The following is a 24,989-nucleotide window of genomic DNA, read 5'->3' as shown; positions in this document are numbered from 1 at the left end:
TATAAGCTAGTTAAATACACAATCTAATAGACTTAAAGGGCTTCGAGATCTTATATAAAGTAAAGCTTTAATTAATAAAGCCTAATAATATAGATTTTTCTCTATAGCTAGTATTCTTAGTATAAAATTCCGGCTCGATTTACTCCCCTAGCTTAGAGGGGGGTAGGGGTTCGAAGCTAAATATTAAGCTTTAAAATCACTTAGTTAGGTATAAATAGTACTAAACTAGCTACTCTAAAGCTATTTGAAATAGTCTCTAATTTAAAGGCTTTAATTTATATAAGGGGGTATAATTTAAGGAAGTTAAGCTTATTGATATAGTTAAACCTAGTCTATATTTTTATTTTAACTATCTAACCATATAATTATTTTAATACTATAAAATAGCTAATATCTAAAGGTCATAAAAGATAAGATAAATATACTAGTATATAGATAGGTATTATCTATTTTACTATAAATCTTATTAAATTTAGGTATCAAATAACTTCTATAGCTATTAAGTATTAAAAGCTAATACCCCCCTCTATATATAAAGAAGTAGTAGGGATAAAGAGCTTCTCTAGCTAGTAAAGTCTAATTTTATTAGAGGTCTAGCTATTAGGACTAACTTCGAAACGCTAATTATTTAGAAGGCTATTAAACTAAGATTTAATAAAGACTTTACCTTTAAAAATCATATATAGGGGAGGGGCCTACCCTAAAGTATTTATATATTTAATAATAGTTACCTATTTACGATTTCTAGGTTATAAAAGTGATCACTAACTATATATTAGAGATCATATAACCTCTGGTTACTCCTAGTATATTATAGTCTTTATACGTAGATAGCTTTCTCCCTTCTCCACGTATTTTAATATAGTTTTCTAGAGTATATACTATTTCTTATAAAACCAGTATTCTTAGGTTATAAGCACCTTACTATTATAGGCCTATTAGGCACCCACTAGGCCAAACCGCCCCACTACACTAATAGGCCATCGAGAGCTAACCAAATAGTATTATATATAAAATACCCCGACGCGATAGTTAAACTAGGTCACTAGGTTATATAATTATATAAGTAGTAAAACGGTCGACTATAGATAGGTAGATCCCACTAAGATAATTCTACCAATCTACTATCTACTAAACTACTAGGGGAGATCGAAGGATATATAAGGATATATAAGTATAATAGTAAATTGTAAGATATATTTATATACTATGGTATATAAGGATAAGATATATATTTTACCGGTAGTATCTAAGAGAACCTTAGATATATTATTTACGGTAAACTATATTATAACTTATAATATATCGCCATAAATCTAGGATATCATAATGAAGTCATTATATTATTAATGACTTTCTATGATATTCTATACTGCTAGAGCTTGCCTATATAAGGAATGGAGGATTCCTAGCTAGAAAACAATCATGAATATAACTTTTCTCACCTCTTACCTATTATTATCTATTTAAGCTAAGTATAAACCTTTCTATATCTTATATAATATAATATTATATAAGATAAAGCTTACCTAATATACCTTCCCCTACAAAATATTATAACCTACTATTAGGCTATAATATTATTTCTACTAAAGTGCTCATAGTGACAATAGGTATATCGTTAATATTAGAAAACCTAAGGTATATTAAGGTAACTATACCCTAAACTATCTAATCTAACTATAACTAGTTAGCTAGTATATAATATATTAAAGACTATCCTAAACTTAGTCTTAAGTCTAACACTGACTTAGGTCCTAATATAGTAACTAAAGGAGGAGGAACTAGACTCTAAGGATAAAAGAGATAAGACTATTGTAAGATAAGAGAAGTAACTAGCCAACCTATAACGTAACCTAGAGAAGGTAATATAGGCTATTAATAATTAGAGTGTAAGTAACGTATTTCACAAGCGAGCTACGCACACAAGCGAGCTACGTACCTATATCTACCTATTAAATTTAACTATATTTATCTTAACCAAAACACTATTAAATTAATTTAACTAAATTGATTTATCTAGCTAAACACCTATTGATTTTATGCCCTATTTCTCCATAGCCACTACACTTTAGTAGGGCCTACGTACGTAGTTATAAACCTAGCGAAGGGCTTCTTTGTGGAGGGGAGGGGGGTACTTTATCTACTTCCACTAGCTTAGTAATTAACTAAGAAGCTTCTTAAACTAAGAGCCCTTACTTAGTGGGTATCTACTTCTAGGATCGAGTCCTTTTTTACTTTTACTTCTTATTTATAGTATATAGCTCGCTTACTTCTTTCTTAAGTAAAGTGTTAGACTATATCGTGATTTAATAGGCCTTTAAGACCTAATTAATCGCCTTATTTAGGGGACTTAGTGGGCTATATAAGTGTGTATAAAGTAAGGCTTTAATTAAGGTTACTTACTTTTATAATTATATATAATTTAGGGTATCCTTAGGTCCTAATCGCTCCCCCTACTAGAGGGGGGGTAGGGGTTTAAAGTCGAATATTAAGCTTCTTAATCACTTAATTAGATATAAAAGGTACTAAACCAGCTACTATAAAGCTATTTTTAATAGTCTCTAATTTAAAAGCCTTAATTCGAGCGGATAGATACGCTTTAAGGAAGTTAAGTTTATCGATATAATTTATCCTAACCTATATTTTCGATTTAACTAGCCGACTATATATATATTTTAGAACTGTAAAATAGCTAATATCGAGAGGCTATAAAAGGTAAGATAAATAAGGAGGTATATAGATTGGTATAACCTTATTTTACTTATAGATCTTATCGAATTTTAGGGTTAAATGGCTTCTATATCTATCGAGTATTAAAAGCTAATATCCCCCCTTTATACGTAAAGAAGTACTAGGAATAAAGAGCTTTTTAAGCTAGCGAAGTCTAATTTTATTAGAGGTCTAGCTATTAGGACTAACTTTAAATCGCTAATTATTTAGGCTATTGAACTATGATTTAATAAAGACTTTACCTTTAAAAATGATATATAGAGGGAGGGCCTAACCTAATATATTGATATATTTAATAGTAGTCACCTATTCACGATTTCTAGGTTATAAAAGTAAGCGCCGACCGTAGAATTCGCTCCTTATAATCACCTTTGCTATTATAGTTAAGCCTATAGTAAAACTAGTCTTATCGAAGTTATAAATATCGTTAGGGTCGATTCTAAACTAGAGGATTGTCTTTTAGATAAGATTAAACCACTCCTAGATAACCTTTAGGTCTTCGTATTTCGTACGTTCGTAATTATAGCGTCTCGAGAATTTAGAGGATAGAGAAGGGTATCTTTTCACAAAGTTTGTAACCTAGTTTTCACTAACCGAAACTACTAGGGTAGTTCCTCAATATTAAAGGAGAAGGTTCGCCATTTCTCGTACAGTAGAGGGATAGGGAGCTGATCCGCGAGATTCTATAGAGAGAATCTATTTTTCGAGAGATTCTTCTTCGATTTTTGTCAATTTATGGGAGTTTGCGTGAGTAGTCGCGCGTTGTTGGACCCTACGTAGGCGGGTCCGAAGTGTAGATTTAGGGATATTGTAGTAGCGCGCTATACCACGAATTGATGAGATTTCTTAATTCTTAAAAGCCTGGATGGCTAATAAGATCCTACCCTCTTGCTCTATTGAATTTCTAGAGCTTTAAGAGCGAATTGGTGGTATAGTGGGTGGTTAAATTAATTGATTGCTAATTTATGGACGCGTTTTGGGTAGGGTGCGTAGCTCGCTTGTGTGCGTAGCTCGCTTGTGAAATACGTTAACCTTAGTAAGTTTAGATAAGTCGATAACTTTCTTAACTAGCTTAAGTAGTAAGTAATCGCCTCTATACTAGCTAGCGATACTAATATACTATAACTTACTAAAGTAGAACATTTTAAAGGAACCTAATCTAAGCTTTAAGGATTCCTTACCTAGGTAGATATATACCTAGATATAAATTAAGATAAACTACTTAGTAAAGCTAGTAAAGTTATTTTTGTATCTACCTACCTATATAGGTAAGCCTAGAACTAGCTTAAACTATATATCTATAACTACTACGAAAAGATACTAGAAGATTAGTTAGTAACCACTATATCTATCTTTAAGAGCTATCTATACTAGCTTAAGATAATACCTAGAATAAATATTTAGAGATATTAATACCTAGAGAATAGATAAATAGAAGCTATAGAAAATTAGATAGTAAGGTAGTGTGTTAGTATATATACCTAAATTCTAGTAGATTGTCTTATACCTAGACTTACCTAATTAAGTGTATATTCCCTACTTTGAAGTAGGATTAAAGCTAGAAGTTAAAGACAAGTTAGATAAATTAATAGACCTAATACTTTAGATTAACTTATCGCTATTATAGTGAAGATCGATAACTATATTAATAAAAGATATTATAAGTAAAGAGAAATAGAGTAGTAGAAGAAGGGGAAATCCTATAGATTTAATCGATTCTAATGATATAGGCACTATAAAAAAAGCACTATATAATAGCGATCTATATAGCCTAAAGCTAATAGAATTAGATATTACTTAAGAAGAGTAAAAGGAGTATCGATAAAAGAACCTTTATTTTATATATAGAAAACTAGGACACTATATTAAGGAATATAAGAATAAAAGGCCTAATAGACTAAGGCCTAGATATATAATACTATATAAAGAACTATATATAATACCTAAAAGTAAATACCTAATTAGTGAGTTATTAGAAGATTTCTTAGTAAGATAGAATAACCTAAGCCTAGAAGAGATATTAGCTAGTAATCTATATATTGAAGGGTTAACTAAAGGGCTATATATAGAATTCCCTAAGATAGAATAGGATATAGTAGAGAGTTAAGGATAGACCTAGTATATATACCTAGGAGATAGTGACTCCTAGGGACTAGTTAATAACTCTTAGGAGTAAGAAGTAGGTTACCTAGGGACACTAATTATATTCCTAGGAAACTAGGAGAACCTAGGAAACCTCTATTGGGTTAATTATAATAAAGAACCTAATATACTATAATATATAAACTAAGCGATCCTAATTAAGGGACTTAAAGACTTAGAGGTAGAAGTACCTAAGTATTACTATAGACTAAACTATAAGGAAGCTAATATAGAGCTTTAGGGCTACCTCTAAGGCGCTTATAACCTGATAACAGAGAAGATAATAATATCCTCTATCTAGAAGGAGCTAGGTTAATATATTAGAAAGAAGAATACTTAATATTATACTATAGAAAGGAGTAATCTAATAGGATACCCTTATAATCATTCTACTTACATATAAAGGATATATATAATACCTAGATTATAGTAAAATAGCTAGTGTAATATACTATAATAAACTATATATAATTTATAGATCTAGTAAGTTAGATCTAGGCATTAAACTAAGGCTACTAGTATAGATAAAGAAACTATACTAGCGAAAAGAATACTAAGGAATTTAGTGTAATAGGTAATAATTATATAATTATTAGAACTAGCTAACTAAATACCTTACTATAACGATATTAGGAACTTATATTAAACTCTATATAGAGCTACCTACTAGAAGAGCATAGATACTTATTAATTTAGGGGCTATAAATAATTTTATAAGCCTAATATTCTATAAAGAATAAGGAATTTAAACTATAATATTACCTTATACTATCCTAGTTAGCGGACTAGATAGAGAAGTACTCTTAGGAGGAGTAACTAAAGAAACTATAACACTATATAAATATTAATAACTACCTAGAGTATATTAATAACTACCTAGAGTATATTAAGTTTAATATTCTAGTAATTAGGAACTACAATATCGTTCTTAGAATCCTATAGCTAAGAAGGTATAACCCTAATATCGACTAGTAATAAGAAATAATTAAATTTAACTAATATAAGTGTATTAAGTAGGGACCCTATAATCGCTTATAACTTAGGAAGCGACCTATAGTGAAGTAGGAGGAAACCCTAAGTGTAACTAAATAAGCACTAGATATATCTAACTAAGAGTTAACGGAATATATACTAGTTAAGAGTGAGAAGCTATATAAAACTAATGGTGACCTATAAATTCTAGAGGAGTATAAGGATTACTAAGATATATTTACTCTATTAGAGAAGGGAGGACTACTAAAGTATAGACTATTTAACTATAAGATTAATAATATAGAAGGCTCTAAACTAACTTCTAAACCTATCTATTAACTATTATAAAAAGAATCTAATAAACTTAAGGAATATATCGATAATACCCTAAAGAAAGGTTATATCTAAGCCTTAAAATCACTAGCTAGATACCTAATCATTTTTATACCTAAAAAGGATAGATACTTACGACTTTATATAGACTATCGATATCTAAATTCGATCACTATCAAAGATCGCCACCTATTACCACTTATTTATAAAATATAGGGATTAAGCTAGGATATAAATAGAAGATAGTATTCAGAACTAAGTTCGGACACTATAAGTACTAAGTGATACCTTTTAGCCTTACTAACGCACTAGTAACATTCTAGTGGTTTATCTTTAGAGTACTTGAAGAAAACTTAGATATCTTTATTATCGCCTACTTAAATAATATTTTAGTATTCTTAAAAACGCGAGAAGAATATATCTAGTATAATTAACTAGTGCTATAGAAGCTAAGGGAAGTAGAGGAAACCCTTAAACTTAAGATTTATAAATTCTATATATAGGAGATAATATTCCTTAGATACTATATTAGTCCTAATAGACTTAGGGTAGAAGAAGATAAAATTAAAAGTATTATAGAGTAGCTAATACTAAAGAGTGTTAAGGAAGTATAATAATTCCTAGGACTAGCTAACTACTATCGAAAGATTATCGATAGATACGCTAAAATAGTAATAGGGCTATACTAACTAACTAACTAAGAAGGACTAACCCTTCTTATAGGATAAATAAGTAGAACGATTATTTAATAGGCTTAAGAAGTTATTCGCCTAAGGTACTATTATAGCTACTTTCGATTATAATTAACAAATTATTCTAGAAATAGATATATTAGACTATACCCTAGGAGTAAGACTTATATAACTAGGAATAGATAGGAAATACTAACTAGTAGTGTTCTAGTCTAGGAAGATAATCCCTATAGAACTTACCTATAATATATATAATAAGGAACTCTTAGCTATAGTGTTAGTATTCTAAGTCTAGAGAGTATATCTAGAAGGAGCTAAATATATAGTAGTGGTTAAATTAGACTATAAAAATCTTATATTCTTTACTACTATAAAAGTATTTATAAATAGGTAAGTATAATAGGCTAAAACCCTAGTATAGTATAATTTTAGAATTAAATATTACAAGGGATCTTGGTGGCCTTCGGCCACCAGATAGTCCTTGTGGAGCGAAGTGATAAGGTTTTTACCTAGTTAGGTACTGGTTTTTTTTATATAATCACTATCGTATTGAGATTCAGACGGTTTATATCATATGATAAATAATTTCAATTGCTAGGCTTAGTGTATATCTACTACCGGTAGAATTATTCTGCCATTTCTCAGCGATCACATTTTCGCCGCATTAGAACTCTATGGATTTGGACCTTATATAGGAGTAAGGTCACGTGACGTATACCCGAGCCCTTATGGTATAGGTTGCTTCGCTTCGCTCCGCAATAAAGAAATAGAGAATAGCTAAGTAGATATACTTAGTAGATAACTAGATTATAAATTAGGAACTAGAGTAGTAGAACTAACTATCCTAGAAATAAAATTTAGATAGGATAATCTTATATAACCACTAAATACTCGCTACTATAAGGGATCTTAGTGGCCTTCGGCCACCAGATAGTCCTTGTGGAGCGAAGTGATAAGGCTTTTACCTAGTTAGGTACTAGTTTTTTTTATATAATCACTATTGTGTGATAACTAAATAATTTTAATTACTGGGCTTAGTGTATATCTACTACCGGTAGAATTATTCTACTATTTCTTAGCGATGATATTTTCGCTATATTAGAACTCTATGGATTTGGACCTTATATAGGAGTAAGGTCACGTGACGTATACCTAAGCCCTTATGATATAGGTTGCTTCGCTTCGCTGCGTAATAATAGAGCTATAGAATAATAAACTAATCTAGAAAATTAAAGTAGAAGCGGAAAAAGACTAAATTTAGGAATTAGCTAGAAATAAAGGCCACCTTATTAGGAACTAGGAAGGAATTATCCTAATATATAGATAATAAGGAAAGAAGTAATCTAGAAACACTATAATAGCCCTATATATAGATATATAGAGGTAGAACAAACTATTAAATATATCTTATAAAACTATTATTTTCTAAATAAATATCAAAAAGTTAGATTCTATATTAAGAACTATAATATATACTAAAGAAATAAACCTATATAATATATACCTTATAGAGAAATATAACTATCTAAGACTCCTATAGAACTATAGGAATAGATTATAATAGACTTGATTATAAAGCTACTAATATCTAATAGATATAATATAATTATAGTTATAGTTAATAGGCTAATGAAGTATACCTATATAATCCTAACTATAGAAACTATTACTACTAACTAGATAGCTAATATTATCCTATAGTATATAATCGCTAACTATAGGTCACCTACTAAAATTATACTAGATAGGGATAAACTATTTATATTAAATATATAGTAATTATTTATAGATTAACTAGGTATTAAGCTAAGAGTCTCTACTACCTACTACCTATAAACTAATAGATAGACCTAAAGGGTAAACTAAGCCCTAAAATAGTACCTAAGATAGTATATAAATTATTAGTAAGATAATTAGGTAGGACTATTACTAATAGTGTAACTAGTATATAATAACACTATATATATAACTACTAATAAATCACTATTCTACATAAATTTTAGGTACTACCTAAGGGAAATTAGAATACTATAATAAAAAACCGCTATAGTAGAGTTAGTATAACTTAAGGCTATAGAGCTAAAGTAGCTATATCTATAGCTATTAAGAGATATTAATTTTATTAACCTCTATATAAAAAAGTACTATAATAACTAGTATAAAGGAGGGCTAGACCTAAAAAAGGGAGATAAAGTTTACCTACTATAATAAAATATTAAAACTAAATAACTAAGCGATAAGCTAGATTATTTATAATTAGGACCTTTCGAAATTAACAAAAAAATTAGATATATAAATTATTAATTAAAACTCCTATATAGTATATAAAGGCTTTACCTAGTATTTTATATCTTATTACTTAAACCTATACTAGCTAATACTAAAATCGCTACTAACGTAGACCTTAATATAGAAACCGAAGAAGAATATAAAGTTAAGTATATCCTAGTGGACTAATAGTATAATAATTAGTAATAACTTTTAGTATAATAGAAAGGATACCCTACCTTAGAAAATATATAGGAACCTATTATAAATTTAAGGGGCTACCACTAGCTTATTTAATAATATTACTAGAAGGTAAAATAAACTCTAGAATAGTAAGGGCTAAGGAAGAATCGGAATCCTAGGAAGAGGGGAGACTAATAATCTCTAATAATATTAGATTAAAGTTAGGATAATTAGTAGTAGCGACTAACTACTCTAAATTATAGGTAGAAGGAGGAGGCTACTTAGGGGATAATTACTTCTTATTAAGAATTTAAAGAAGCTTAGTATTATACTCTAATATTTTAAAACCCTTTTATTTTAAGAAAGCTATTTATTTTCGTAATTATTACTAATATAATATAGCTTCTTAATATTATTTTTATTTATTTAATAACTTTTAATATAACTCTATAGGATAAGACTATAACGTAGATAATTTAGGCTCTAATAAATTAAGCTCACTTTTATTCTTTTTAATATTAGCGGAAAGCTTATCCTCTATATTATATAATAAATCCTACTCTTAAGAAGTATAAAATCCTACTTATATAACTAACCTACCTATATATATATATAGTATACTTCGAATAATAATAAGAATAATCTATTATATAAGAAACACTAGTACCTAGGTAATAACTATAAGAAATAGTAGTTATAAAGCTATTTACCTTAATATAATTAGCTTATATATAATAAGTAGCTAAAGAGTTATAAGGAAGTTTAGGAATACTTTTAAGAATAGAATCAGCCTTACGTTTAGGTATAATAGGATAGGATAGGAAGTTAACTCACTAGAAAAAGGGGGACTATAGCTTTTATAAGCTTTAAGGATAAAACTCCTAGGGAGGAGGAGGTGATATTATAGACCTATTAGGTAACCACTAGGCTAAACCACCCTACTAGACTAATAGGCTATAAGAGCTAATAGAATAGTATTATATATAAAATACCCTAATATAATAGCTAAAACCTAGGTTACTAGGTGACAATAGAGAAGATAATAATGATATTCTCTATCTAGAAGTAAGACTAAGAGAGAGAGAAGAAGAGAAAGTAAGTATAAATAGGATACTAAGATCCTATTTATACTACTAAACATGATGGTATATTAAATATATTTGATCTATATGCCTAGATACCTATGGTATCCGATATCCCCCTTATAGATTAAGTATGAAAATAAAGCGAAAAACCCTCTTATTCTAAACCTAGCTACTATATAAAAATCCTAAATTAATCCTTCGCTAAAGCCTTAGTGAACCTATTAGCTATGTTATATTTAGATTCCACCCTATATATACTAATATAACCTTATATAATAGTATCCTTAACGAAGAAATATCTCAATAAAAGCTAGCGATTAGCGGATCTACCCCCTTTCTTAGAGAGTAGAAGCTATAAGTTAATACTATTAGTGTAGATAACTATAGTATTAGGCCTTAGTAATTAAAGCGAATCGGCCACTTTATTTAGCTATATAGTATCCCTACTAGGCTAATTAAGTATATACCACTCTACTATAGTGGTGGAATTAGCTATAATAGTCCATTTCTTCGTAAACTATATTACTAGAGAGCTAGCGAAAAACTAGATAACACCTTCTATTGACTTACTATCCTACTAATCGGTATATAATATATCGGAATATACTAAAAATTATAGTTCGTTAGACTTTAAAAGGATAATTCCTAGATTAGGATATTAGCGAAGGTATTTAATAACGTAATAAAGTGCTTCTATATTATATAGCGTTAGTTTCGCTAATCGGTGCTATAGTCTTATCACTATAAAGCGAATATCCGGCCTAGTTTTAACTACTAGCTAATTAAGTATTCTAACCACTGATTGATAGTGGTTAAAGCTATCGTTATCTAGTAAGGCCTCTAAATCTTCCTTAATTACTATTTCTCTCTATCCTATAGGTAAAGGAATATCCTTAGTGCCTAGAGTGCCTAATACCTATAGGATCTTTTGTATATAGGCACTCTATAATAAAGAGATTATCCTCTTTTCGTAGTCTCTAACTAAGGTATAATTTAAATACTACTTTAGTTTACTAAGATCCTTTATATTATAGTATTTTTAAAGTATAGAGACCACTATTTAAATCTCTATATTTATTAGTGCGGTGATAATAAAATTATCTATATAGGTTAATATAATTATTAGGCCTATCCCTTTTCCTTTAATATAGATATAAGGGTTATCGCCTAGGGGTAAAAAGCCTATTTATCGAAGCTTAGAATCTATATCTTTATTCTAAAGATAGGCGCTATCCTAAAGTCTAAATAGTACTTAATTTAATAAGTATACCTATTAGTGAGAGGTCCTATTAGAGTACTTAAATCTAGTTAGTTACCTTATATAGATAACCTTAGTATACTCTCTCGAAGTATTAAGATACGCCGCTATAAAATTAACTTATCTCTATCTAAGTTCGTATATCACAATAAGTGTTAATATAACCTTAATTATATATTTAGAAACCACTAGAGTATAAGACTCCGCTCTATCTTTATCCTAGAAATTTCTATAGACCACCTAGCGGGCTTTAAACCTATATACTTAATCCTTTATATTTATTTTCAATATAAATCTCTATTATCCTAGAAGGACTTTTAATTATAGAGGTTTTAGGATTAGGGTCTATATTCGCTTAGCGGTAAGGTTATTAAGCTATTTCTCTATAGCTTCTTTCTAATATATCTAGAAAGGTAACTTCGCTACCTACTTATATATTATAGGAATATTAATATCCCTTATATATAGTGGTTTATTATTAAATACAATAGGTATAGTAATATCTACTATAGCGTTTACGGATCCTTTAGCTTCTAATAGATCCCTAGGTAATCTTAATCTTAATCTTTATATAGCTCTTTAACTATCTCTATCCTATTTCTTATATTTAATAGAGAGGTATTTTTAATTAGGGTTATAATTACGGAGCGAAGCGAAGCAACCTATATCATAAGGGCTCAGGTGTATATCACGTGACCTTACTCCTATATGAGGTCCAAATCCATAGGATTCTAATGCGGTGAAAAATGATCGCTAAGAAATAGCAGAATAATTCTGCCGGGCCTCTGTACTAGAGGCCTAGGTACTAAAAGTTCTTATCATATGATATAAACTAGTAAATCCGAATCCAGCGTAATCAACACGTAGTCACTAACTAGTTAACTAACTAACTAACTCTTAATAAGTCACTTCGCTTCACAAGGTCTATCTAGTGGCCAAAGGCCACCAAGATCCCTTGTATCTCTCTAGTGGTATACTAATATAAGTATACCTTAAGCGATAAGGTATAGGTTTAGTAATTCGATTAGGGGTTAAAGAGATTAAGATAACTTCCTTATTTTATTCTTAAAGTATTAGAGATTATAGGGCTTCTTCTTCTTCTTAAGCCTTAATTATTAGCGAAGAGAAGGGGATATTAATATCCCTTCTCTATACTTTAGGTAATAGAGTTAACTCTATAGGTCTAGTCTCGCTAGATCTAATCTCCTATTTAATAGCTAACGCTTAATTCTTTATTATAGATATCTCACTCCCTATTCTTAAAACTTATAAGGTTAGTTCTTAAAGCCTTTTCTAGAGATTAGACCTCTAAGTTTAGTCTTAAGCTTCGCTTAGAGTGTGGTACTTAGCTATATTAGTGATATCTTCTACCCTTACGCTAGTTATAACTAGAAGTTATATTATAGGAATTATACTCCTTAGAAAGATACTAGGTCTTATCACTAGTAGTATAGGTATTACCTTTTGTAATTATAGTGTTATAGGTATAGTCTAAACTCTACCTTACGCTCCTAAGAGCTAGATTCTTACTAAGGGTATAAGAAGAGTGTCCCTTAGGATTAACTTCTCCACTTACTATAAGGGCTAAATCTAATTAGATCTAGATATCTTAAGGAAGCTAATATAGCCTCTACTATCACCTAATAGTCTATCTAGTATAGGTACCTTTATATAAGAAGGTAGATCTCTATTAGAATTATTATCTCCTAGTTATAGAAAACCTATATCCCTTAAAACTTTAACCTTCTTACTAATAGGGTCCTAGACTTAAAATATATAACTATTATCCCCCTTATATCTAACTAGTATTCCTTTCTATACCCTTAGGGCTACCTTTTTCGCCTAAGTACACTAAGCTCTTAGGATATATATATAAGTAGTAGATCCCTATAGTAAAAGGTACTTTAGTGTTAGCTCTAGATTCGGAATATTAAGCTCTCTTCTCTAATTACGGAGCGAAGCGAAGTAACCTATACCATAAGGGCTCGGGTATATATCATATGATATTACTCCTATATAAGGTCCAAATCCATAGAGTTCTAATGCGGCGAAAATGTTATCGCTAAGAAATGGTAGAATAATTCTGCCGGTAGTAGATATACACTAAGCCTAGCAATTGAAATTATTTATCATATGATATAAACTATCTGAATCTAAATATAATAGTGATTATATAAAAAAAAACTAGTACCTAACTAGGTAAAAACCTTATCACTTCGCTCCACAAGGACTATCTAGTGGCCGATGGCCACTAAGATCCCTTATATATTAGTAGCGATATCTTAGTTCTAGGGTTAACTAATCTATTTATAATATAGATAGTAGTATTAACTATATAGGGCTATATATTTTTAGGTATATTAGTGTTAATAAATATTATCCACTAAATATTATTAATATAACCCCTAAATCTCTTAATAACACTATTTAGTTAGGCTATATAGGGGGGTATAACTTTAAAAGTCATACCATATTTTACCCCCTAGTTAATAAAGTTTTTAAATTTAGTTCTACTATCTATTCGCTAGATTCCTAGGTATCGGCCTATAAGGAGCTTAATTTTCCTATAAAAAGAGGTTAATTTAATAAAAGCCTCTCCTTTATTAGTGAGTGTGATCCTTTAATATATTAAGTTATATTATCGACTATTAGTAACTAGTATCTCTCCCTATTTAGACCTATAGGCTTTATAGGCTAAGTATTAATATAGAACTTCTATATAGTATCCTATACTTATTCCTAGATATCTTAGGAGATCTTTTACTTTAACTTACCTAGGAAATAGGCCTTATAGTCAAAATACTTATTCCTATATCTTTTATTATCGCTAAGTTTCTTTATATAGCTTAATATTAATAAGATCTTTACCTTTCTAGCGTGACTAAGCTATTTATATATCTCTAGAGTAGTTATATAGTTAATAATACTTAAGTTATATAGTTAATCTTATTTATTATCTCTCTTACTTTTATAGTCTCCTAGTAAAACTAAATATAGAACTCTAGATATTATTTCGGTATAGCTAATAGTATTTCTATCGCTATCGGTAAGTAGTTTCGATCTTATATTATAAGATATATCTTAATCTTAAAGAAGTTTCTATATTCTAAGAAGTTTCCTATGACCTCTAGGGCTAAAATAACCCTAGATTAAGAAGGAATAGATTGTTCTATTCTATAGGACTAATTTAACTAGGATTTCTCTATATCCCTAAGTGATAACTCTCTTACTGGAGTAGTCTTTATATATATAGGTAGTGCTTAGATTATCTTAATAATAGGTATAGAAATCGTTAAAATCATAGGTTAGGGTCTTATTGGATCCTATATCTAAAAGCTAATTATTAAGCCTAAAATTAGGGCTAGTTACTATAATAGCTATATTACTTCTACCTTCCGCCTTTATAGTAACACTATAAGTCTAAACCTACTTAACCGGCCCTTACATTTTTTTACAAAAATTACAGACCCTCCTCACGGAGGGTCCCCCACCCATATGAAAGGGATCACCTATATAAAAGATTTCTCATCAATCCTACTTCCTCTCTTTAACCACCAACCACTCCACCTAACTTACCTAGAATTAATTGAAAATATCTAAATATCTAGTGCGATAACCCTAAGACTTATTACTAAAAAAAAAAAAGGATTTCTTAGGAAGTATATATAAAATTATAGTCTTTAATTACTAACTTAAATAGTATTGGAAACTTACCAAGTATAGCTTTTAGTACAAAAACTCTTAATAAAGCTTTATTATAAACGTATATATATATTAATCCTATCTTTCTAAATCCTATATTAGAATTTAGGCCTATATTTTAGGGAGCCCTCTCATAGTGTCGCGATTTAAAAATTTATACTCCTACGCACCTAATGTAAAATATAGAACTATAAAGGCGTCCCTAAAACCTACCCCTAAATTTCTATAAAAGTATTAGAAAAGTAGTAGAATACTAGTACTATCCTAAAAATAAACGGTTCTAGCATAATTTTTTTGAGAAAAATATAGATTTATATATATACCTTTTGTATGGTCTACCTAGTAAAAGGTATATTTTTATATAGGTGATCCCTTTCATATAGGTGGCGGACCCTCCGTGAGGAGGGTCTATAATTTTTGTAAAAAAATATAAGGGCCGGTTACTACCTATCTATAAAGCTAGTAGTACTTCTAAGATATAGGTATATTATTTTATAGGATAAGGACTATACCTATAGTAGGAGTATATACCATTCTTATCTTTCTATATACCCTTACACTTCTTATAAGCGTATTTATAAATATCCTTTCTAGCTAGAGGCTGATTATAAAGGCCTTTCTTCTTTTTAGAATCTTTATTCTTATCTTTATGTATAGAGGTATTATTACTCCCTCTATAGCCTCCACGGTTACCTCCTTAGCTACCTCGTTTTAATTTTAATCTATATCTAGACTAGTAAGTAGTATTAGATATACTATTAAGATTAGCCACTACTTAGATTTCTTAAAGATATCAATTAAGTTTTATATTATTAATAGTGCTAGGTTTAACCTTACTAATCTCTTTAAGAATAAAGCTAATCTTTAGGACTTTATTATATAGCTATATAAGTATATTAGATAACGTTTAGAAAGGATAGGGACTAACTTTAAACCTTAAAATAATATAGTGCTAGTTTTATATTTAAAGAAGAAACTTATAAGTAGTATTAAAGCTTAATCGCTTGATTTTAAAGTATTTCTACTACTTATTATATATATCATCTACTTTATCTCTACCTTAAACTATACTTATTATTTAGTTGAATATAGTATTAGCTTCTTCTAGGATATAAGCGAGATTCTTAATCTACCTTTATAGGTTCTAATTAACCTATAGGAATAGCTAAGTACTAATAATTAATGACTAGTAAACCTATCTTATATATAATAGATCTACTTAGTCTAGTTATAGGATTTCACTTTTTATTAAGTTACTAAATCCTATTAGTTTAAGTGTTATTTAGACTCTTAATTCCTAGCTCCTTAGACTTATTATATTGTATTTAAGGGCGTTAATCTTACAAGGGATCTTGGTGGCCTTCGGCCACCAGATAGACCTTGTGAAGCGAAGTGAGTTATTAGTAGTTAACTAGTTAGTGAGTGACTATATGTTGATTACGTAACCATAGCTGGATCTAGATTCACCAGTTTGTATCATATGATAAGAACTTCTAGTACCTAGGCCTCTAGTATAGAGGCCTAGTAGAATTATTCTGCCATTTCTCAGCGATCATTTTTCACCGCATTAGAATCCTATAGATTTAGACCTTATATAGGAGTAAGGTCACGTGATATATATCTAAGCCCTTATGATATAGGTTACTTCGCTTCGCTACGTAATTAATATCGATCTTCGCTCTATCTAGGAGATTGGTTCCTTAATGGTATAGAACCTTTAGTTCTACTAGTAGATTAGCTAGTATACCTAGAATACTAGACACCTAGGTGCTCTAGGAGCTTTCTATAGTAATTAATTTGTATAAATTAGTGTGCTCTCTCTAATATTACGATATACTTAGCCCTTCGCTTCCGCACTAAACCCTTTAGGGGTTTTGCGGCCATACCACCCAAAATATAATTTCATCTAAAGTATAATTTTCGAGTATATACTTGATAAAACCATTATTTTTGACCTATTCCCCTATAGTATCTATAATGAATTTATATTTTATAAAATCCCTAGATTCCGCTCTATCTCCCTAAGTATCAATCTTATCACTTACTTAGGTCTATATAGAGAGAGCGGCCCTAGTAGTTATAGTTATAATATACTCTTTCCATGCCTAGCGAATGATTCGGCGCCTTTCCTCCTTATCCCTTGTTTTTATATACCTTTTTGTGTTATAAACTAATTAAGGACCCCCTATATTAACCTACCGCTTTGATTTCTAGGCTTACTGGCGATTTTTGTAGTCCAAAATTTTAATATTATCGCTAGTGTACTAAGCTCCCGCTTCCGCTAAGGTAAGGCCACTATCTAAAATAGGGTCTAATTAACGCTATATCTTAGATAAAAAAGACTTAATTTAAGGGCCCTTTCTCTTAAATTTATCAATCCGTACCTAAAGCTTTTCCATAGTTTTAATCGGCGAACTATATACTAAACTTAATATAGGAGGAGGGGTATCGCTATCGAATATTTAAAGCACTAGATTGGTCAGAAGCTCTAGTTCCCACCCTATTTTAATAAGCCCCTTTTCTAAATTAATAGGATAGATTCCGTATTTAATAAACCTATACTGTATTATATAGCTTTTAAATACTATAAGGCGAATTTAGTGGATATCAGCGAAGAAATCTGACTTTAATTTTATAGATCCACCCCACCGGATAGTAGTGTTATTATTCTTTCGAAAATAGTGCTTTAATACCTAAAAAGGGATATCATTAAGGGGCTAGTAGATATATATAGTATATAGTATAAAGTAATATAGAATTATTAAATTATCCTAGTAATACTTAATAAATTTATATATTAAATAAGACCTATAATTATCTATTAAAAGTAGGCGAAAATCCCCCTTTATAACCTAGCTTTTTATAGATTAGTTAAAAGATTAAAGCTATTAAAAGATAATAATATCATTTATCTAGCTGTTAGGTGTAGGAGCGACCTAGTAATCATTAGGGAGGTTAGTTTCACAATACCAATTCTCTATATAAACCATTACCTTTACTAGAAACTAAGGTGGTATAGCCTAACTATCGGCGGAGATACATTTAATAATAGTAAGGGATTCCGTAGGTCCTCCTATACTAATCTTAGAATATCTTCCTCTAGTAGAAATAACCTTTTACTCCTATCCTTCGCCGATTCGAAAGCCACTTTCGTCGAAGTTATATAGATTTTTTAGGTAAATCTTATACTACTAAATAGTATTAGTAAGCCTATTGTACTAGGTATTTAAATAACTAGGTATAACTACTTCTATTCGGTCTTTTTCTATAGGTTTTTGTTTAATATAGAGGTAATCATTAGGGAGTCGCTTAATAAATCTATACGCCTAGTTATAACTAAGGTTCCCCTAGGGGTTATAGCGGCGAAGAATCGATAGAGTATAGTTATAAATCATCTTAGTAGTTAGCGGAGTATTAGTATTATTTAAGGTATAAATCTATTGAATTACTACTGCTTCTTAGGTAGAATCGAGGGCTTTATTAGTGCCTATATGGCCTTTCTAGGGTTTTATACCCCTTAACCGGTCGAGGAGTAAGTGGTACGGAATATCGAATTCCCGCGCCAATTTAGCGATTTTAAGTCTAGGATCTTTAGTATATAATTACAAGGCAATTTTGATGCGGTCTTCTAATTTTTGATTTGATCGAGTCATTTTTGGAGGTATAAAAATTGATTGAAAATGGTGGGTTAGTTAAAATTATGTTTTGGGTGGTACGGCCTAATAACCCCTTTTGGGTTGTTGGGCCGTAGTACTATACTGGGCCGAGTACCTTAAATTGAGAGAATAATACCTTACTTTTAGTTCACTTTACCTATCGATAAGGTATAAACTAAGTAAGATATAGATCTCTTTAATAAGAAATCCTAATGAATCTCCTAGATAAGGAGATATAGTTCCTTGATAAGAAACCACTAGATAAACTAGTATAGAAGAGTGCTAGGAGTCTTTAAACTAGTATGAAAGGCACTTATAACCTAATAATAGAGAAGATAATAATGATATTCTCTATCTAGAAGTAAGACTAAGAGAGAGAGAAGAAGAGAAAGTAAGTATAAATAGGATACTAAGATCCTATTTATACTACTAAATATAATAGTATATTAAATATATTTAATCTATATACCTAGATACCTATAGTATCTAACACTAGGTTATATAGTTATATAGGTAGTAGAATAGTGCACTATAGATAGGTAGATTCTACTAAGATAAATCTACTAACCTACTATCTACTAAGCTACTAGGGAAGAATAAAGGATATATAAGGACACTTATTTATATACTTAGTTTAGTTCTTTATCTTTATTTATATATTGTTACTTATATCTACCTTTAAGACTACTAACTCTTAACTTAGTTATAACTTAACAACACTATATATTAGACTAATACCCTAGTATAGATCTACTTAGGGCTCTACCTAGTATCGACTCCTCAATATAACTTCAAGGGACTTAGGCTAGAGTAAGGCCTAACGGAATAGGTAATAGCTCAGTGACAATAGATATATTGTTAGCGTTAGAGAACCTAAGGTATATTAAGGTTACTATACCTAGAACCATCTAGCCTAACTATGACTAGTTAGCTAGTGCGTAATATAGAATAATTCTACTAGTAGTATAAAGTAGATATCCACTAAGCCTAGTAATTATAATTCTTTATTATATAATATAAACTACCTAAATCTAAATTTAATAGTGACTATATAATTAAAACCTAGTATCTAACTAAGTAAAAACCTTACCACTTCGCTCTATAAGGACTATCTAGTAGCTAAAGGCCACTAAGATCCATTACACTATATCTTACTTATTTAGTGTTACTATCTCTTAGTCTTTCTAGTTAAATATTATTAAAGGTTTATATCCTCTTTCTATAAAGAAAGATAACTTCTTTATTATATCCTAGGGGAGAATTAAGGCTATAAAATTAACTATTAGTAAGATCTCTAACTAGTTATCCTAGCTCTATTTTATATATATAGTTATAGCCTTTATACTATATACTAATTTATAATCTTACTCTACCTATCTATGTAGGGGTAGTATATAGTTAATAGTTTTCTCTTAATCCTAAGGATCCTATAGAATTTAGTCTAGAATTTAGAGATAAAGTATCGCCTATAATTAGATATAATTATTTCTAGAATCCCTATAATTTAAATAATATAGTTAATAAATAGTTAGGCTATCTATTTAGTATTTATATCTTTATAATAAGGAATAGAGATTAGTCTCTTATTTAGTTAGTTAATAATAATGAAGATAATATTATAACTATAATTATAGAGCGAAGTAAAGTAACCTATATCATAAGGGCTCGTATATAGGTCACGTGACCTTACTCCTATATAAGGTCTAAATCTATAGAGGTCTAATATAGCGAAAATATCATCGCCGAGAAATAGTAGAATAATTCTACCGGTAGTATAGAGTAGATATCTACTAAGCCTAGTAATTATAATTCTTTATTATATGATATAAACCACCCGAATCTAAATTCGATAGTGACTACGTAATTAAAACCTAGTACCTAACTAGGTAAAAGCCTTATCACTTCGCTCTATAAGGACTATCTAGTGGCCGAAGGCCACTAAGATCCCTTATAATCCTTAGGGAATAAATAGAAATCTATAGAGAGATACTACTAAGGTCTCTTAGGAGTTAGTAGAGATTATAATAATCTAGGTATTTAGTCTCTCTAAGTCTTTATATACTTATAGACTAAATAGTTATTAAAATATCACTTTATATTAGTTACCTATCTATACTAGTAGTATCTTATAGATACTATTTTCTTTAGTTTCTTAACTCTAGGATATATAGTTAGTAGTCAATAGTATATTTTATTAAGTAAATGTATATAGAGATCTCCTTTATTAGGGACCTTAAGTTATCCTTTATAAAGGAATAGTCTATCTAGTAATATCTATTAGGAGTTAATTCTATTCTATACTATATAATAGAATTTATTTAACTCTAAGCTCTAATGATTAGCTTCTTTTATCTACTTAATAATCTTAACTATATCTATTTCTCCTAAGTAGATAAGAGCTAAATAAGTTAGATAAACTCCTTCTTTAATATAGTCTTTTAGGAGTATTATAAACTATTACCTATTATCTATATAAGGAGATTCTTTTTATAATAGAATATTAGTAATAATATTCTTATTCCTAGGATAGTATTTAAATATAAAATAGAATTAGGATAACAATTTACTCTATCTTACCTATTATTAGTTTATTTATTAAGCTATTATAAAGTACTTAAGTAACTAATAATCTATAAGGATCTTAAAATAATTCTTCTAAGATAGACCTTTAACCTTAAGTCTCTATTCCTGTAAGGTATAAATTATTATAAAGAGCTCTTTATTATATAGCTTATAGTTTAATTCTATAGGTTATATTATCTTTAAATAGAACACTACTAGATACTAAAAATCTTCTTTCTTATAGTATTAAGAGAGTACTACTCCTAGAACTCTATTAGTTATATCTATCTTAACCTAAGTCTACTAAGCTAGATTATAGTACTAGAGGATTAGTACACTAATTAGCTTCCTCTTTAGAGTTTAGAATACCTTTTTATAATTCTCTAACTACTTAAATAGGATATTTTGTCTTATTAACTAATATAATAACTTTAAAATTATACTATATCCTTAAATAAATTATTAGTAGAAGTTATAGAATCCTAGGAAGAACTATACTCCCTTTACTATATATAGTACTATCTATAAATAGACTATATAAGTCTTTTCTAGGTTAATAGCTATACTATTAGTACTTATAATAAACCTAAGGAACTTAGTCTTCTTTATAGAGAACTTAGATTTTAGCAAGGTAACTTATAACCCTACTTTTTATAGATAACTAAGTATCTCTCTAATCTATCGCTAGTAATCTTTAATATTCTTACTATAGATTAAGATATTATCTAGAAAGGTAACTATATATTTATATAGGTATTCTTAAAGAATATTATTTATAAATCTCTAAAAGGTTATAGATCTATTTATTAATCTAAATAGTGTTACTTTATACTTAAAGGATCTATATCTTATATAGAATATAGTGAAGTCCTCTACCTCTAGTATTAAATAAATTTAGTAGAAACCTTACTAGATATTAAGCTTTATATAGATCTTAGCCTTTTTTATTTATTATAGTACCTTATTAATTAGTAGTAGAGGGTAGTAGTCTTTCTTTATAATTATATTTAATCTCTAGAAATTAATATAGAATTAAAGTCCCCTATTAGGTTTTCTTACTATTAAGATTAGGGATATATATAGAGCTAAACTTAGAATAATAAATCCTTTTTAAGATTATTAAGGATATATTTCTTCGCTACTTTTAACTCTTTATAATAGCTTATAGAGAGGATAATATCTAGGTTACACTTCTACTTTAAGAATAATATTATAATCTAGACTAGGTCTATAGGGTAGTAACTTATTAGATTTTTTCTTCGAAAAGACTTCTACTAGGTTATAGTATTCTTTTAGAAGAGTCCTTAAAATTTAATTAATTTTAGGGTCCTAAGTCTATATACTCTTTACCTTAATAATATAGTTAATCTTATAGAGCGAAGTAATAAAGGTTTCGATTTCTCTACTAACCTTTCCTTTCTTATAGAGTCTATTAAAGCTAATATCTCTAATAGCACTAATATTAATTATTAGTAATTTATCCTATTATTAAGTCTAAGACTACTATCTTACTTTTATTATTTAGATTATAGCCTATCTTTCGCTATTCTTTAATCTACTAATATCTATACTATTATTCTTATATATATCTATAGTTATCCTTTATTTTTAATTCTTTTTAGCTAAAAAGATAGTCTTATTAATTAATATTAGCTTAAGAATTAGGGTTTAGTTTTAGTCTCTAGAGAATAGTAGTGAGTATTAGTATTACTATCTTACTTAATATATTATTAAAGAGAGTCTTCTTACCTAGCTAGATTATTTAGTATTAATAATAATCTAATAGGATACTATTATCTATAAACTATTTCTTTCTAAGGATTATATTATATTTTTTAAGATTAATAATTAGTATTAGAACTTACTACTATATCCTACTATCTATATATATTATAAGAAAGGTAATATATATTACAAGGGATCTTGGTGGCCTTCGGCCACCAGATAGTCCTTGTGGAGCGAAGTAACAAGGTTTTTACCTACTTAGTTACTGGTTTTTTTTTATATAATCACTATCGTATTTAGATTTAGACAGCTTATATTATATAATAAATAATTTCAATTGCTAGGCTTGGTGTATATCTACTGCCGGCAGAATTATTCTGCTATTTCTCAGCGATAACATTTTCGCCGTATTAGAACTCTATAGATTTAGACCTTATATATAAGCAAGGTCACGTGATATATACCCGAGCCCTTATAATATAGGTTGCTTCGCTTCGCTCCGCAATTAGCTTATTAAGCTTTCTATTAAATCCTTAAATAAGACACTCCTATCCTATACTCTCTACTTTTAATCTAAATTATTTACTAAGAAGTATACTTAACTCCTAGTTTAAGAATATATATCTATCTACTCTAGTATTACTAAGCGCTAAAATAGAAAAAGAGTATCTATTATATATTAGTCTAGTATCGAAAACTAAACTATCCCTAGGACCTCTAATTAACTTATATAAATCTAGTAAGTATAGCGATACCTTCTATCTACCTAGATAGGAGACTTAACCTAGGTATTAACTTTTCCCTAATTATTATCTTTCTTATTATTAAGCTGAATAATATAGGGAGAAGGTTAAGCTATAGTAATAGTACTAACTAGCTTCTTCTTTAGATAGTTATAGGTTATACACTCTATGACCAAAAGTCCTGCGACAGTCGGTTTTTACCCACACCCCATCAAATATATATCACTATATTCAACTATATATTTTACACCACCAATATAGTAAATATATATTAATTTTAATATTAATAGATAGAGAAATAGCCAATAAATTTAATGTATTTAATATTTAGTATAATACCCCTTTACTTTGCGCGTAGCAAGCAATCTCCTAGGCATAGAGCGAATTAAATCGTTAATTACACCCTAATTAAGTGTATCCTATACAGCGTATATAGCTCTCTTGAAATATATCTAATCCTCTGCACTCCTACCTATTTCTATTAATTTAGGGTATATATTTAATAATTTGACCTTTAGTATCCACTAGTAAGTCTCAGTAGGGCTAAGATCAGGTGAATATAGAGGCCAATCCTTAATATATACCCTATATTGTTCAACCCACTCTCCCACAATACCTATAGTATATATATAGGCATTATCTTACTAGAAGATAGTTCTAGGTATATAGATTAGGAGAAGGCCTTCTTTAAGAGTATTAAGATAGGAATTTACTATATAGCTATTCCTAACACTATATCTCTCCCATTCTATAACCACTAACTTTATACGCCTACTAAGCTAGATCCTAGCCTATACTATTTACGTAATATCTTTTATATAAACCTTAAGGTTTATAAGTTCACACTAATAGGTCTTAGATTAGAATCTCTAGGCCTATTTTGTACTAGAATTAAACATTCGTTAAACGGAATATTCGTCCGACTAGATCTAGTT

The 24,989-nt window shown here is 29.2% G+C and overlaps 1 protein-coding gene across 1 annotated transcript; it reads right to left on the bottom strand.

Annotated features, from left to right (window-relative positions):
- Positions 1–727: 727 nt before the first annotated feature.
- On the bottom strand, positions 728–3,552 carry N7500_008873 (uncharacterized protein; the record flags this gene model as incomplete). Its single annotated transcript, XM_056680017.1, has 8 exons — positions 728–768; positions 2,102–2,168; positions 2,274–2,297; positions 2,530–2,640; positions 3,103–3,177; positions 3,223–3,312; positions 3,385–3,416; positions 3,510–3,552. Coding segments are annotated over 8 exons (483 nt in total), but the record flags the coding sequence as incomplete, so codon positions are not given.
- Positions 3,553–24,989: the final 21,437 nt, after the last annotated feature.

This window comes from Penicillium coprophilum (assembly GCF_028826855.1).
Source record: "Penicillium coprophilum strain IBT 35676 chromosome Unknown utg000005l_segment0_segment0, whole genome shotgun sequence".
Taxonomy (NCBI): Eukaryota; Fungi; Ascomycota; class Eurotiomycetes; order Eurotiales; family Aspergillaceae; genus Penicillium; species Penicillium coprophilum.
The sequence above is the reverse complement of the archived record's forward strand: the minus strand, read 5'-3'. Positions and strand labels throughout refer to the sequence as shown.